Genomic DNA, 17691 nt, shown 5'->3' with positions numbered 1-17691 from the left:
TGTGCACGGTAAGCCTCTATTCAAACCAGCCCAAACCATCGGATGACACCCAAATTATAAATCGCAATCGACTGAGCGGGAGCAAAATTATTTTGAGCCACCCTAATTATTAGTTTGCTGCTGCCGGTGCCGTTGTTTACATTCGCTCCGCGATCAGTTTTAATCGTTTTTTCGGGCAAAATAGCAGTTTATATTAAGTTTTCGGTTTAAACAAGTGACTGATTCCGAAAAGTGATGTTTAATTTGCATTCCATCAACATTTCGGGCTCCTCATGTGCGGAGAAGTGAGTGAAAACTTGATTTTTTCAGTGCCCTTTGAGAAGAAGTGAAGTGCAGTGATAAGCCCACCAAATCGCGAACGGCTAATAAATTGGCACGAAACTGCTGATTTATGATATTATTCGAACCGAAATGCATGGAACTCTTTGGATAAACATGTTCATTATCACGGGAAGTGAATAAATATGCTGTGAGCAGGTTAGTAATTTGAATATTAAACTTTTGTTCGATACTGTTCGATGCATTCGAATGTTGGTGGGAGAGGAGTGCGGGAGGTGTGGGGTTGGTCCGTGGAAGGTCCGGTGCCATATTGGCGGCCATCGTGGTACTCTTCCAACTATGTCCTTAAATTCAGAGGCGCCTCGTCCATACGTTCTACCTGTTCATGGAACAGGTAACCATTTTTAGTTCAGAAGTAGGAAACTAATGTCCTTACAATTAATTTCTAAGCTATTAATTATTAGGGCAAATAACCCCAGTAAAATATTTAAACAAAGTTTCACGTAATACTTCCAATGATGGTTTAATATCTAACGAAACAAAATATTTCGTAGACAGATCAACTCATGGCCACATGCTTGGCGTACAGTAACAGTCGCATTGCACATAAATATGTATTTTTCCGACGGATAACTGCACACCACATCACATAGAAAGCTTTTGCCAGTCGAACAATTCATACGCGAGGAGAAGTGGATGAACGCTGTCATCAGAGGAAAAGTAGAATCACTGAAATTTAACACGGCAAGGTATAGCCAATGGAAATGAAAATAATTTTAAAAATTACAAACAGAGATTTTTTTGAAAATGATTTATTAGGCGGGATTAGAAATTCAATTAAGATTAAAAGTAGTACCATCTGCGGAATCATTTCAAGAAAAAACTTCATTGTCATTAACAATCAAATTAATATATGTATAATGTAGACAATAAAAATTCTAACCTCATGCTATAAATTATTTGTAAATAAATTTTATTTTGAAATTTTGAAAATAATTTTGAAAACTGCATTCTATACCTCACTGTGAATTTTGTTTCATGATTCTACTTTTTCTTTTGATGACAGAATTCATTCTTCTCTTAGCGTATGATAAAGAACCCACAGCAACGCTGCCAGAAGTCAAATTTAAAGCCTTGCGCCGTGACAAAAGTTTTGAAATAATTTCCTCCTTGGTATGCTCACTCGTTCACCGCGCGCGGAGAACCAGCGTGAGCGTTGCCAGCTTTCTTCGTTTCCCCACATCATCCTCTTTCGAATGCGAAGCAGGCACGGCACGTTTGGATGCAAGTTCTGCTATGTTGCGCAGGAGTCCAACTCCAACCCGTTCGACGCGCTGCGAGAACAATCAACGACGCGACGTACCTTCGGTTAGACTCGGTCTTAGTGTCGGGCTGTGCTTTGCCGAAAGGCGCACCGCGCACGCTTTCGTTCATACTTTGATGTGCTTTGATGATTGGGAACGGTTTGTTTTTCTTTTTTCTCCTGATGATTATGCATCATAAATAATTCAGTATCGAGAACAATAATTAATTAATGTTTTAGTTTTCAAAAAAGACATCAAAATTTGATTACTATAAAATATTATAAAATTGAATTATTTAATGTTTTTCCCCCAAATAATCAAAATCAATCAACTTAGAGAAAAAGGCATAGTTTTCACAAAATTTTAAAAACTAAATAACTCGAAAACATTTCAGTGGACTGGGGTCGCATCAAATGATGATACTAATAATGGTTAATTACATTTTTTTTCATAACAACAAAATATGTGAAAGTTTTTTAAATGTTAGAGGCGATGGGTCCTGTGCACCCGAATGGTGGAAAGAGCCGATTTGAAAGATCTCTATTCTGAGCAATATCCAGTTATCGTCAACTGTTACCAAGTTAGATTTCAGACGAATCAGGAGAGTTTTAAATTTAAAGTGCAACATTGCAACATTTTTGGAACAAAAGAGATTAATAAGCTGTGTATTGTTTTGTAAATCCTTTCTATTTAAATTGTTTTTATTTTTTTTTAATGTTTGGTTACGTTGCACAAGAAAAGGTTGTAATATTAGATTAAATACACAACTTTCATTCGAAAGCTTGATGCATATTTTTTTAGCAGGCTGGTAGAACCGGTGTACCAAAAGTTCACGAGACGCCCCTGATTAAATTAATTTTTGGCAATGATTAACGATTATGATTAATGAATAAAACGTTTGAAGTATGATTAACGATTACCTATCGTGATTGAATGTTGACACAATATGTGTATGATTAATGATTAACGATCGAAATGATTAATGATTAATGATTATGAATAATCAAATTATATGATTTGCATATTGATCAATAATCAAGTAACCTTTCCTAAAATTGTGTTATTAAAAGGTATAAAAATTGTATGATTATGATTAAAGATTAATGAATAAAAGCGATGTATGCAATGATTAAAATTGATGATTAATGAATAAACCAGAAAGAGTCATGAATATGATTAGTGAATAATGATTAAATGTAAAAATCTATGATTAACGATTAGTGATTAACGATTGAATCGTATTTTTTGTATGATTATGATTAATGAATAATGATTAAATTACCCATTATTCATTAATCATGATTAAATCTATGATTAATCACTAATGCTCTGCTATGAACATGATTTTCAGAATCATGAAGTTCGACACGTCGCAAGCCAGGTTTCCGAATTAATCAAAAAGCTGTCGTTTCATCTGGGAATCAGCATTCCAGGGTGTCCAGGATTAAGACCAGATGAATCAACTTGTTGTGCATAATCATTCACACGTCGTAAGCAAGATTTCAGAATTGATCAAAAAGTGGTCACTTCCTCCAGGAAACCAGCATTCCAAGGTGTCTCGGAATGAGACTAGATGGACCAAATACTCTCAGAGCACAGTGAGCTTGTTTAGCAAATCCATGAAGTTTGACACTTCACAATCGCAAGCCAGGTTTCGGATTCAGCCAATTTTCCCAGGGAACCAGCATTCCAGATTGTCACGAAATGAGACAACATGGGCTAAATACCCTCAGTACTTATTCATATCAACTTGTTTTGCAAAGTCATGGAGCTTGAAACATCGCAAGCCAGGTTCCAGAATTTAAAAAAAATGGCCATTACCCCCAGGGAACCAGTAGGTATTACAGGGCGTTACGGAATGTGACCAGATGGACCAAATACTCTAAGAACACATTCTGCTGAGCTTGTTTTCAATCATGAAGTTTGACAAGTTGCAAGCCAGGCATCATATTTATATTTACTCAGACTAAGGCCGGAGTGACGATCCACCTTGCCTGCTGTGCACCTCGCTTCCATGTTCCTGTCAGATCGTTGTCGTGAACCATTTTCACCGGATTACTATCCGACATTCTGGTTACGTGCCCGGCACACCGCAGTTTTCCTATTTTCGCGGTGTGAACGATGGATGGTTCTCACAACAGCTGATGTAACTCATGGTTCATTCGCCTCCTCTACATACCGTCCGCCATCTGCACCCCACCATAGATGGTATGCAGAACTTTCGAAAACTCCCAATGCGCGTTGGTCCTCCACGAGCATCGTTCAGGTCTCGTGTCTATAGAGAACTACCGGTCTAACAAGCGTTTTGTATGTAGATTATCAGTTTGGTACAGCTACGAGCTCTATTCGATCGGAGCGTCTTGCGGAGTCCAAAGTACGTACGATTTCTTGCCATGATGCGTCTCCAAATTACTCTGCTGGTATCGTTATCGGAGGTCATCAGTGAGCCCAAGTACACGAATACTTCAACGCCCTCAATTTCGCCTCCACCAATACAAACTCGTGGTGGGTGACTTACGTTATCCTCTCATGTACTTCCTATCATGTACTTCGTCTTCGACGTGATGACTAGTCCAACCCGTTCAGCTTCGCTTTTCAGTCTGATGTAGGGTTCCTCCATCCTCTCAAAGTTACGTGCTATAACATAAATGTCGTCGGCGAAACCAAATAACTGGACGGACTTATTGAAAATCGTACCACTCGTGTCGATCTCTGACCTTCGTATTACTCCCTCCAAAGCGATGTTGAATAGTAGACACGAAAGACCATCACCTTGCCGTAACCCTCTGCGCGTTTCGAAGGGACTCGAGAATGCCCCTGAAACTCGAACTACGCACATCATCCGATCCATCGTCGCCTTGATCAACCGTATCAGTTTATCCGGAAATCTGTTTTTGTGCATTAGCTGCCATAGCTGGTCCCGATCGATTGTGTCATATGCGGCTTTGAAGACGATGAATAGATGATGCGTGGGCACTGGAGTGATTCAAATTTTGACTTTTTTGCCCCCGATTCTTAAACGATTGCATTTGCCATTTTAATAATCCTCCTAAATTTTCAGCTAATTTGGATTTAATTTGAGTGAGCACGTGCAGTTTGAAGTTTGTATGAAAATTACTATGAGAACAGTAACTTTTATGCTAAACCGTTTCCAACGCTTCCCATCAAGCTCTAAAAGCATATGAGTACATAGGCAACATAAAAAAAATACAGGGAAACAGGTCGTCTTTGTTGCCAAACGATTTGATGCTTACAAGAAAAGTTATTAAGGAAACACTGAATCGTGGGAAATTTAATTTAACACGTAAAAGAATAACATCAATATCAATTAAGAGCATGTTTGTTTTCTTCATAACTTTGCTTCCAAACGACAAATCGCTTCGCAACAACAACTGCCTTTCAACTTAAGAAGTATTCTATGTATTCAATTTGCTGATTATATATAAATAGTTCATGGTCTACCACAAGGAACAGTATTTCACATAAGAGCCGATTTTCACACTATATTCCATACAAACTTTAAATGACGTGTGCACAATCAAATTACATTCAAATTTGTTAAAAATTTAGGAGTATTATTAAAATAGCAAATGCAATCGTTTAAGCATCGGGGGCAAAAAAGGGAAAATTTGAATCACTCTAGTGAGCACGTTGTATTCGCAGTTTCTGCAATACTTGGCGAACAGCGAACACCTCGTACGTGGTGGAGCGTTCACCCATAAATCCCGCCTGCTGGTACTGCCCCACGAATTATCCTACAATTGGTGTTAGTCGGCGACATAAAATTTGGGAGAGTACCTTGTAGGCGGCGTTCAGCAATGTGATTGCGCGGTAGTTGCTACAATCCAGCTTATCGCCCTTTTTGTAGAAGGGACACACGGCACCTTCCATCCACTCCTGTGGTAGAACCTGATCCTTCCAAACCTTGGTATTTACCCAATGCAGCGATCTAGCCAACCACCGTATTTAAACAGCTCTCCTGGTAGTTGGTCACCTCTAGGGGCTTTGTGGTTTTTCACCGGGCCGATCTCCTCCTGGATTTCCTGGAGATTCGGAGCCGGGAGTCGCATGTCTTGCGCGCGTGCTCCTAGGTTCATTACCATACCGCCACCGTTGTATACATCGCCATTCAGGTGCTCTTCGTAGTGCTGCCGCCACCTTTGGATCACCTCACGCTCGTTTGTAAGAAGGTTTCCGTTTATGTCCTTACACATATCGGGCTGTGGGCCTGTGGCACGTGGCCCTAACGTGAACGGTTTAGCTTCTCATAGAACTCTCGTGCATTATTAGCGCGGTACAGTTGCTCCGCCTCTTCACGGTTTCGATCTTTCTGCTGGCGGTTTTTTCCTCCAAAAAATCGAGTTTTGTCTGTGTGTTCCACACCTGTTTACATCGTGCCTCGTTCGCCCTCGTGCGGTGTTGCAGCAATCTCGCCCATGCTGCATTCTTCTCCTCAACTAACTGCTCACATTAGCCGTCATATTAGTCGTTTCTCTGATCCGGGGGTACCGTTCCTAGTGCGGCAGTTGCGGTGCTTCCAATTGCGGATCGAATATCTCTCCAGCCATCTTCAAGAGATGGTGCGCCTAGCTGCTCTTCCGTTGGGAGTGCCACTTCCAGCTGCTCCGCGTAGTCTTGGACTAGTTTAACGTCTTGTAGCCACCCAATGTATAGCCGCTGCGGACGACTCCGACGCGTGTTGTATACCGTCGAGAGTTTTGAGCGCAGACAACTGCAACTTAGAACGTGGTCGATTTGGTTTTCCGTTTCTTGATTAGGTGTATTCCATGTTTCCTTGTGGATATTCTTGCGGTGGAAGAAAGTGCTTCGGACTACCATTCCGCGGGAACCTGCAAAGTTTATGCATCGTTGGCCGTTGTCGTTCGATGCGATATGCAGACTATCCTGTCCTATGACCGGTCTATACATTTCCTCCCTTCCTACCTGAGCGTTCATGTCGCCAATGACGATTTTGACGGGCATCCATCGTATGTCTGCTCTAGCTCTGCATAGAAAGTTCCTTTTTCGTCGTCGGGTCTACCTTCGTGTGGGCAGTGCACGTTGATGATGCTATAGTTGAAGAAACGACCTCAGCTTGCACACCCTTGCGTTGATTGGCTGCCACCCAATCACGCGGTGGCGCATCTTACCCAGCACTATGAAGCCGGTTCCCAGCTCGATGCCCGCTTTTCTACACTTTCTGTCCTGTCCAGCAGATTTCCTGAAGCGCTACGGCGTCGAAGTTGCGGGGATGTAATTCATCGTAGATTATCCTGTCGCAACCTGCGAAGCCTAGAGACTTGCAGTTCCATGTTCTAAGCTTCCAATCATGATCCTTTATTCGTCGCCTAGGTCGTTGCTGATTGTATCGAGTTGTATTATTTTCTATGTCGTTAGTAATGGTTGTTTGTATAGGTGGCTTATTTGGCCCGCGAAATCCTCCTGTCTCGTCGGAGGGACTTCACTTTTTGAAATCAGTCACTTGTTTGAAGCGAAAACTTAATATAAACTGCCATTTTTCCCGAAAAAAAAAACTATTTAAAACTGATCGCGGAGCGAATGTAAACACCGGCACCGATAGCAGCAAACTAATCATTAGGGTGGTTCAAAAATGATTTTGCTCCACCACGCTCAGTCGTTTATGTTTCATATTTTGGGTGTTGTCTGATGGTTTGAGCTGGTTTGAATAGGGACCTACCGTGCACAGGTCGTTTCAGGTTTGTATGACAGTTGATAGGGCGAGGTTGAATTTCACATTATTCTGATGACTGGATAAAATATTCAATAGCTTTACATCCATAGACAATGCATATTAAATTTTAATGGTCGTTTCAATAGTTGGTAGTCGATTTTAATCGAGGTTGCGAATCTTTAGTTATGATAATAAGACTTCTCAAATGGCATCAGTGGAACGTGTAATTCAACAAAATTAGGCTGAATTTGTCTGTGATATCTATCGCACCTGGAGCAGCAATGTTGCATTTTGAGTAGTTACGCTAAAACTCCGACAAGGTTGAAATTGGTTACAATTGGTTAAGACAAAATCCTTAAATAACGTATCGCTTAGAAGAGAGAGGGTGGTTCGCCTGAAGTTTGACGATCCATACAGACTTCATACAAAAATTGTGACATGGGCCAGAGTGGGGTATAAAATGCTATTTTTTGCGTTAAGTAATCAATGGATCTTTCCTAAGGTTCGGTTTTCGTTCAGTGAAGTCTTTGGAATGTGGCTTTCAGCTATGTGAGTTCTCATTTCGCCAGCGTTTGGAGGGGAGGCACTGTCGCCAGTGTAATGAAAGGGTTAGTTTCCATACAAACTTGAACCAGCTTGTGTTCAATCAATTTTTGTTCAAATAGGCTTTTGGAAGACACTCGGAGCATGGAGCGGAATCGAATGAGCGTGGTGGAGCTAAGTTGTTTTTTGAACCACCCTACTTATATTCTTTGTTTGTATAAATACGACACCAAAACTACAAAAGTATTTAACAGTTTTTATTGCACCAATACTTTCAAAGCTTTGTTTGGGTACTCAACCCACCTTCACTTTCAAATGAAGTAAACACGGCACCGCTCAAACGTCATTGTGGTCATTTGGCGCACTGTACCATATAATTGAACTCATTATATTCGGACGAAAAATTTATGGGTTGTTACCAAATTGATTTTCCAACTCTGGGAAATGATACACTTATCTTTCTCAGTAATTATTCTGCCGTATTTTTTAAAATAATTGCTGCCCATCTTGGAATTTGTAGTTGCTTTAAAAATAAATTATTTTGATCTTTACATTTAAATATATGAATTCAATTTGAAAATTAATACTATTGTTTTATTTCTATTCCAGGTTTCACATAGATAAAAGATGTCAGCACCGATGCTCTTGGAAGTGTTTTAGTATTGCCTTAATTTTATTGTCCGTGATACTAACTGCAATGCTGGCGTATTTTGCAGGTAAGTGAAAACATGCAGAAGATCAATGTTGATTATTCACTAGTGTAAATTTTGAATTCGAATATCAAAAATTTCCATACATTCGTGATGAATCCAAAACACAAAAGATTTAGTTTAACATACATTTCTGCTGTTGGAATTCTTGATTACTAAAATATCCATTTACTTTAAATCGAATATCTCTTCTTCTTTGGCATCACACTGATAAACAACACTTTCACAGTTAGGCCTGAGATAATATTAATTTCTACTTTTGTTCTGTTGATCTCTAGAAGATAATTAAAATAATAAAATAATTTATTATACTCAAAATATCTCAATGTTTATCAGTTTTCCTAAGGAATTTTATGGATGAGACCGACGTTTTCTCTGTAATGTTTTTTGGTCAAGTAATCATTTAAAAAAAGCAATCATATATAATATGACTAGCATGAATAACCTATGTCTATGATAATTTGTGAATATACCCTACTTAAAACTTTCGAGATCGGACCAAGATTCGACCCAAGCTATATTCAGCATGTTCTGCTATGTAGAGCAGATGTGCGATTTAATACTGAGTTAAGGAAGGCCTACGCATGACATCATAAGCTACTACTTGAATTGGAACTCGTGGCATTACACCTCCAAAAATCAATAGCTAGACTCCATTGATGTTATTGAATAACCTGTTGAAACCAATGTTGAAAGGGTACTATCCAAATTATATAAGAATACATGTATCAAAGTACTTGATGATCTTTTTATCATCATTTCAAATTTTTGTAGTTAACATTACAAACAATATATACAATCTTAATACTTTAAAAAATCGCAATTCTTCATTTTTCTTTCCTTCACAGCGACGAGTTCGATGAAGACGAATATAGACTCAACCAATTGTATATTGGTGCAGGATGTAAAATCTAACGCACAAGACCAGATCACTTCGGATTCCGCAAGCGCAACAAGTAATCTTGGAACAGTGGCAGGTATTGTTGGTAGTAACGGGGGATCGACAATGATGCCCACGGAAGAATCCCTTCTAACAAGTACAGTCGATCACAAAAGTTCTACGACAATGAATAATTATGGTAATATGCACAGCAGTTTATCACAGTTCAATTATCAGGACCAACAGTTACAGCAGCAGCAGGCACAAGATCAGCTAATGTCCTCAGTAGTCGCCCAAAAATGGCCGGCTATAGTAGAATTGAAAAATTATAATGAGCTATATCGTGCAAGTATTCCACCATTTCAATTCTGGAACGCAGAGTTCCGCAACAAACATCCTGCATTCATTCAATTCAATTTCACATTACCATGGGGTGCCAATTTTGCCGTGTACGGTAGACGGAATGTAGGGCCAAGCATAACGCAGTATGATTTTGTAGAATTTATAAAAGGCGGAAGAATAGACCACCGGTTACGAAGGAAGCGGAGCCTTTTGAATGATGGAGGATTTGCACAACATCCACTGGAAACGATAAGCAGTTTCGAGGAAAACCATGAGCCACAATCTTCTTTCGAAATTCGCCGGAGTAACGAATTTGCGTTTGCTGATCTTAAGCTTGATGATGTTGATCAACATATTATATCGAAACGATCAGCGGACAACGAAATGCCAAAACTGGACATGGAATCGATGACAGTCAACGTTACGATCTTGCAGTATTTAGACGTCGGACGGTGGTTCCTGTCGGTATACAATGATGAACTTTTGCCGCATACCCTTTCTTTGATTATTGGTGAAGCTGAAGGTATTCGCACAACTTGTCCCAATGACTGCTCTGGCAGAGGGTCCTGCTATTTGGGAAAATGTGATTGCATTGATGGTTATCAAGGACCTGACTGTTCAATTAGTAAGTATATCTGTACAATATAAAAATGGAGACGAGCTCGGTGGTCTAGTGGCTACCGCTTCTGCCTTATAAGCAGGAGGTTGTGGGTTCAATTCCAGGCTCGTGACTTTCCTATTTTGTATTTCTATTTAAGTTCTTTCTGTGTTTCACATTCTACCATAATGATGCCTACTGTTATAACTTTCCTCACTAACAATTCCAAAACCTCCTGTGGCACTTATGAGAGGTCGTAGAGTTCTTTGCATCTTTCTTAAGTAGGTGTCCAACTAACCATCCTTTCCCTTTCACAGCATTCGCAAGGACGTAGCCAGGACAGATCTCGACTATTGGAGAGTGCATTGCTTCCATCTAAGAAATAGTGATTAGTCCCAAATCAATATCTGTCGCAACGGACGAAAGTGATGCTACTCTCATACCATAGTCCAGGCTTGTACCACGGTCTACGAATCTGTGCGAATTGCTCAATGCTAATATCTTTACAATACAAAAATGGGAACAACGCTAAAATTAGTTTAATAATTTCAGGTGTGTGCCCTGTATTATGTTCATCCCATGGGCATTATGGTGGTGGAGTGTGCCATTGCGAAGAAGGATGGAAAGGTTCAGAATGTGACATACCGGTGTCTGAATGCGAGCTACCCAGTTGTTCAAACCACGGACGTTGCATCGAAGGCGATTGTCACTGTGAACGAGGCTGGAAAGGATTATACTGCGAGCAACGTAAGTACATTGTTCTGGAGTATGAGACCAACTAACGGGCAAATAGGATGTACTAATTCTTCCACACATATATTAATCTCTATCTTTCTCTCAGCGGACTGTATCGATCCATCATGTTCTGGACACGGTACATGTGTATCAGGCCAATGTTACTGTAAAGCTGGTTGGCAAGGAGACGACTGCAGCATAGTTGATCAACAAGTCTATCAGTGTCTTCCTACGTGTTCTGACCATGGTACTTACGATCTCGAGACGGGATCTTGTGTATGTGACCGTCACTGGACAGGAGTTGATTGCTCTCAAGGTAAGCGCACACCGTGAAGCTGTTTCTAATAAAATATTAAACATTTTTATTTTTATTTTTTTTACAGCTGTATGTAGTCTCGATTGTGGTCCAAACGGGATTTGCGAATCAGGACGATGTCGATGCAATTTGGGATGGACTGGCAGTCTATGTGATCAATTGACTTGTGATACAAGATGTGCAGAGCATGGCCAATGTAAAAATGGAACTTGCGTTTGCTCGCAAGGATGGAATGGAAGACATTGCACGCTCCGTAAGTACAAACTGTTATCTTTTCTTTGTGTGTTTTGTCTAAATTTCAATGCACAACTAACGTTTCAAGCGCGGTGTGCTAGTCCGAAAAACGTTGGCCCCGACATTGGTCGTGATTTTGATTGGCAAGATTTTTACTTGTATCACACTAATTTCGAAAATGATACCAAGAAAAGCATCATCACCACTGGGGGTTTGAATTTGAGTCAAGAGAAAGTGAAGATTTTTTTAAATTTAATTGCGTTCCATAACACCGGGTCTATGATGGGTACATCTGCAGTGATATCAGCGCTCTGTCGACCTCTACTGTGTTTTGAAAGTAGCTCCCGATGATCTTATATAGATTTGATGACACTCCGAGCCAGAACAATGAAAACGCAATTCCATCCCAGCTTGCACTGTTGAGGTTTTTTTGACGCCCAAGATCACCACCGCACAGTAGCGGGTATATCTCCTCTTGCGTTGGATTGCCACCTCCGCTATGCTTATCACGGCTCTGATGGCGATCCACAGTGGACCTCCCTTTGCAAAAACCGTACTGATTAATCGACAGACCCTCGGTACTTTTTGTGTACGGAGTAAGTTTTTTTAAGGATAACCCTTTCGAGCAACCTTCCCGTCGAGTCGAGAACAAGCATATGGGCCTGTATGCTGATTGGTGATAGTCCGAGAGAGCACTCACTCACGAGAGAGCAAGCACTCGTCGAGGTATCGCTGTATTGTCGTCCTGGAGCTGCACTAATACGTTCGGGATGACATCTGGCCCCAGTGCTTTGTTACTGCTAACGTTTTTACTATGTCTAGCAGATCTTCGCTCGTTGCCATTGTCGCTCTCGTCAATTCAGCATTCTCTTATGGTGCTGATGGCTAGATAATCGATGTGAATCATCCATCCACCCTATAGGCGGCGCCCTAAGGATTGATGTTGGAACTCTGGAAGATGCTGTCCCTCTTTAACTCACTTTAACGGAATTGTTGAGCGCTGACTTCGCAGCTCTGAACTCTGTGCGGCGGAACTCCTAGCTGTACTAAACACCTGTACTACCAATTATCGCATATCAGTGCCATCTTTGCTGAATTTTCTGGCACAATTTGGATTTATATGGCACAAATATGCGACTGTGGGCAGTCTAGCATCGGTCCACTACTAGTGACTGGTACATGTTTACTGGACATATCGATCAACCCACAAGTATTAACCTCCGCTACCTGCCTTCCAAATGATCTCAAACGAAGGCGGATCGATTACGACGCTGAAGGCCACACTCCGACCTGACGGCTGTGATAAGATCCTCTACCACAGTAACCTCATCCAGCTGCTTACACTGGAGGGTTTCTCCTGTGCATAGAGCTCTAAGATCTGCTGTACCAGCTCCTTGTACGCTACGCTAGCTCCTTATACGCAAGTTTACTAGTACCCACTGTTAAACCCCACTACATCTTAGGCAAAACTGACAATCCACAGTGACCTGAGGAGTCGCCAACCCCTTGGACATACCCAGCCAAAACAAAGTCATATATGATAGCGAATAAGTATACAAGGTGGAGGCGATATAGGCGCATTTTTCCATTTGACTGCATGCAAAGTGTACGCATATGGCCTCCACTTTGTACACTTATTCGCTATGATATACGATCTAGTGTTTGCTGGGTAGTTTCTACCTACCTATACCTATGATGGTCGTACAGCAAAACCGAATGTAACGCCGTCGCTCGTGCTTGTATCGTTGATAACCAGTCTTAATGCACACCTTTTCATCTCTTTTGTGAATATCATTAGGAAAATGTGTTATAAATAATATGCAGACTTGCATTGATGAAACTGTCATTGCGTGTGCGTCCATAAACTGGGATTCAGAAGAGTGAAGCCTCAAATTTCTGCGAAAGTCATTTATAGAAAACTCAAGCCTGATGCATACCAAATGCCCAAGCTCAAAGATGAAAATAATATTTGATCTAACCTTAAAGTCTAATTTGTTTTTCATTTCTTTCTACAGCTGGGTGCGAAAACGGATGCTCTCGCCACGGACAATGTACATTAGAGGATGGCGAATATCGTTGTGTATGTGTTGAAGGTTGGGCAGGAAATGATTGTTCTATTGCATTGGAGATGAGTTGCAAAGATAATATTGATAATGATAACGGTAAGATTTTCCACCAATACAATTTACTTTTCATATAGATTATTTTATGGAGGGCAATAAGTTCAATGAGATTTCTAAAATCTACTTCCATATTTATAGATGGTATGACTGACTGTTCTGACAGCGAATGTTGTACACATCCGATATGCGGAGAACACATAATGTGTTTGGCGTCTAATGATCCTGTAGAGGTACTTCTTCGAAAACAACCCCCGTCAGTCACTGCTTCTTTCTACCAGAGGGTGAAATTTCTCATTGAAGAAAACTCGGTCCAGTCATATGCTCACATGGATGAATATAGTGAAAGGTGAGTACCCCGGCAACCTCTGTTGATCGTAGTTTTATTCACTAGCTGAGTACTAATCACGTTCCTTTCAAAGAGCACTAGAAGAAATTAAAAAAAAATAATGATGATAGGTGTAACTGAAGTTTAAACAGGGTCCCCGAATGTACCCTACCTCTTAATTTTTTGCCCAAGCCCATGATAAATTCATTCATCTATATGCTGTAAATGCATATACGCATCCCAATTACATACACAGAAAGGAAAAATTGATCAAATGATGGAAATCGTGAAAGCAAATTTTTAAACATGTTTTGTTCTGGTAAATTGTCAGCAATGTAAAAGCACAGAGCACAAATTTCACAAACAAAATTATACTAATCCATTTTTGTCAAACATTCAACAATCAATGAACAGATTTTTTAATTATGTCCTTATAATATTATGCAATGCGATCCATCAATCGGTCAATTTTACAAGTTTTGCAATAGAACCTTATATAGGATAAATTTATATTCAACGATAGCCTTTAGTTTTCTGCGAACACAGCGAACAGGCGTACAGTTCAAATTAACATTTCCTTTCCTCAGAAAATAATGTGTATCGTTCTATAGCTGATAACTATAGATATCAGAAGAAAAAATGAAAACATCCTTCACCTATAGCATTGAATCCCTATCCCCTCCATGTAATTGGTTTTGAAATAAAAAATGAACGATGGTAAATTTCATTTCCTGCGGCAGTATAATTCATGTATGTATCATTGGTACTACAGCCCATATCCGCTTAGAAGACCGTGTGTTTAGCGTTTAGCGTGTATGGGCTGTAATCTGTAATCATTTCCTTTAGTAAAAATTCAATTTACTAAAAGTAATGGACCAAAAAAGTATGTATTTTAGACTCAAAAATAGAAAAAGTGGATGCAATAATTAATTAATTAATTAATATTGATACTGGTTCTTTTTAACCCTTTTTCTCCCATGGTAGTTGAAGAGCACTATCAAATTATTAAAACAATAACGATCTCAAAAGAAAAATAGAAAACTTTCGTGTTCCAAATCTCCTACGATAGTCATCAAACTCTTCATGATGGAAGTATTTTTGGATCATACAATAAATACAGAAATGAAAATACTGCATGCAGAAAACGGTAAAGCGTTTTATTCTTGATATAAAAAGTAAAAATCAGTTGCATGGAGTATGTGTTTGTCTAATGTGTTCAACCTTGTGTGCGTCTATAATCCTCAATGTCTGTTCATATCCACAAAATCCTCCAGAAAAAATGAAAATTTTAACAAACTTTGAAATTACCATTATTCGTGAGCTAGATTATAAAAGCTTCAAAAACAACTGTTCACATTTCGATTTTTTTTTTCATTATGAAACCACAGTTCAATAGACTTCAAGGCTTATGGCCTATATATATAAAACCAACAACTGTTCACATTCCGATTTATTTGTTTTTATTATAAAGCCACAGTGTATTGACTTTAAAACCAATGGTCTAATGACCATGAACAATTCCGAATATTGGAAACATGTATTCCAAAACGGGCATATTATTTTGTGCATATTAGAGAATCATTATTTTTGAAGTAATAACGTCAGTGCAGTCATGTTTAAATTTAAGCTTAGACTAAACTTGTTACTTCAATTTAGTTATTTTTATTTGTATAAATGTTTGATTTAGTAAGGACAGTATCAATTAGACTTTTGGAGATAGGCTACAGAGACTTAATTTATACATCTGCTCTCTAGAAATCTAACCGCTTTTGCTCTAGAAGCGAACTGTATTTCAAATTAAGTGGAAGCTCTGGAAGAAGATTAAGTGGAAGAATTTTTTTTTTCTGAAGAGAACTACAGCACAACTTCTACAAAAATAAAACGTTTATATTTTTAAAGAAGAATGCTACATGACACTAATAAATTGATAACCTGTGTAGCATGACTTGGTTTCTATTTTCTGAGCATAATCTGAAACGTTATAGTTTCAATCTTGTGCACCACCTGTTTTCCCCATTTTGAGAAATCGCCCTCTTGTGGCCTGGTCAAAATTTTGTCGAAAATTCCTATTAACCTATTGGTCTATATTTAATATGGTCCTCCAAGCCTTGTATCAAAAGCTTGGTTTTGGAGCGGTCCTATAGCCGTGTACCCTCCTGCTCAGTTCAATTTAAGCGCTTACTTGCAGAATTTTCTTCCTGGATACCACAAATTATTCTTCCCAGATGGTTCACACCATTAGTGGCAATTGGAATAGTGCTTAGCATTGGAGAACCAAGGTTCGCAATTCTCTGCCGATTTCACGAATAAAGGATGCTCACTCACGCAAATTACACAGCGATTTTTTTTTCAAATTGCTCAATTTTCTCAACTTTTCAAACTGTCACAAATGTCTACGATAGTTGCCTTCGTAGAACAAATAACCTACCCTATATGGCGACACAACTGGATTCTAGGTTTGATGATGAAATATAAGCGAAATTTCACAAATGTACAACAGTCTTAAATCATTGTTTCCGTCTATTTGCAGCTAGAGACGGATTGATAAAAAAATAATAGACCACATCAAGTGTATGCTTGATATTGATATTTTTTGGAATTCACGATAGAAACAACCCGCGAGTTTTAATTATCATGATAAAAATGTGTTTCCTGTAGGTAAGAACTGTAAGGAATCTATTGCGTAAAGTTTCGTGCCTGGCAGACCCCATTTGAAAGGCCATTACCCCAAAAATTACAGTACATATTGGTCATGACAAAAAATTTGCCCTCGTGCTGCCATTAAATTCTTCATGGAAAATGAATGTGAAAAATTGCGGTAAATCGATGCGGGACTATTTCGTCCCAATTACCTTATAAATAACAATATATTGGATATTTTTTGAGCTGCTGCTTCATTACTTGGAAAGACGGCACTAAAAGCCCCATTTCGCCCAAATTACAAAAAAAATGACAGAATATCAGTCTTGTTTTGAGCTACCGCTAAATTCCTTATCGAAAATATATGTTTCCCAGAGAAAACGACGGGCAATCAATTGCGTGCTGGTTAGACCCGCTAGAGACGCATGGTTCAGATGTGAATGGGCTCAGAACAGAAGTAATGCCCAAAATACTATTTTATATAGGGGGAGGACGGCTTTAGCAGGTTTTGTTCTATTATTGTCAGGGGGTATTTTATGACTGATTATGCTCAAATTTGGCGTAAACATTCTTCGCATATCAAAGAATATTGTGGCCAAATTTCATAAAATTTGGTCGTCAAAAACCCCCCTGCCAATAATAGAACAAAACCTGCCAAAGCCGTCTTTTCCCCTACAATACCAGGGTTTGCAGAAATCGCTCTAATTAGATAACGAACAACGATAAAGGAGAGGCAAAAACTGTTCCGAATCATAACAAGCCATGATAACAAATTTATCAAACTTGTATACAAGTGCGAAAAAACAGAATCGGACAGAAAAATGGTGATTCTCGCTTTGTTTTCGCTCCTTTCGTATTGGTTACTGCACAGCTGTGTAGAATAAGTTGAAATGCATCATCAGAGCCAGCACTTGGAGCTTTCTAAAGAAATTTATCATGGGGTATAGCATCCCGAATCAGTTCTCTATCA

At 39.4% G+C, this 17691-nt stretch overlaps 2 protein-coding genes across 3 annotated transcripts in view; one reads left to right on the top strand and one right to left on the bottom strand.

Annotated features, from left to right (window-relative positions):
- Positions 1 to 17691, bottom strand: part of LOC134205263 (UNC93-like protein MFSD11) — a 223722-nt gene that overhangs the window by 145687 nt on the left and 60344 nt on the right. The gene's annotated exons all lie outside the window — the stretch shown is intronic.
- Positions 1 to 17691, top strand: part of LOC134205261 (teneurin-a-like) — a 94134-nt gene that overhangs the window by 33457 nt on the left and 42986 nt on the right. Inside the window, 7 exon segments of the mRNA XM_062680353.1 lie at positions 8428 to 8534; positions 9377 to 10375; positions 10901 to 11095; positions 11190 to 11399; positions 11467 to 11652; positions 13649 to 13795; positions 13895 to 14102. Of these exon segments, the coding sequence (XP_062536337.1) occupies positions 8428 to 8534; positions 9377 to 10375; positions 10901 to 11095; positions 11190 to 11399; positions 11467 to 11652; positions 13649 to 13795; positions 13895 to 14102 (2052 nt within the window).

Source organism: Armigeres subalbatus, chromosome 1 (assembly GCF_024139115.2).
Source record: "Armigeres subalbatus isolate Guangzhou_Male chromosome 1, GZ_Asu_2, whole genome shotgun sequence".
NCBI lineage: Eukaryota > Metazoa > Arthropoda > Insecta > Diptera > Culicidae > Armigeres > Armigeres subalbatus.
This window is presented reverse-complemented; position numbering and strand designations above follow the sequence as displayed.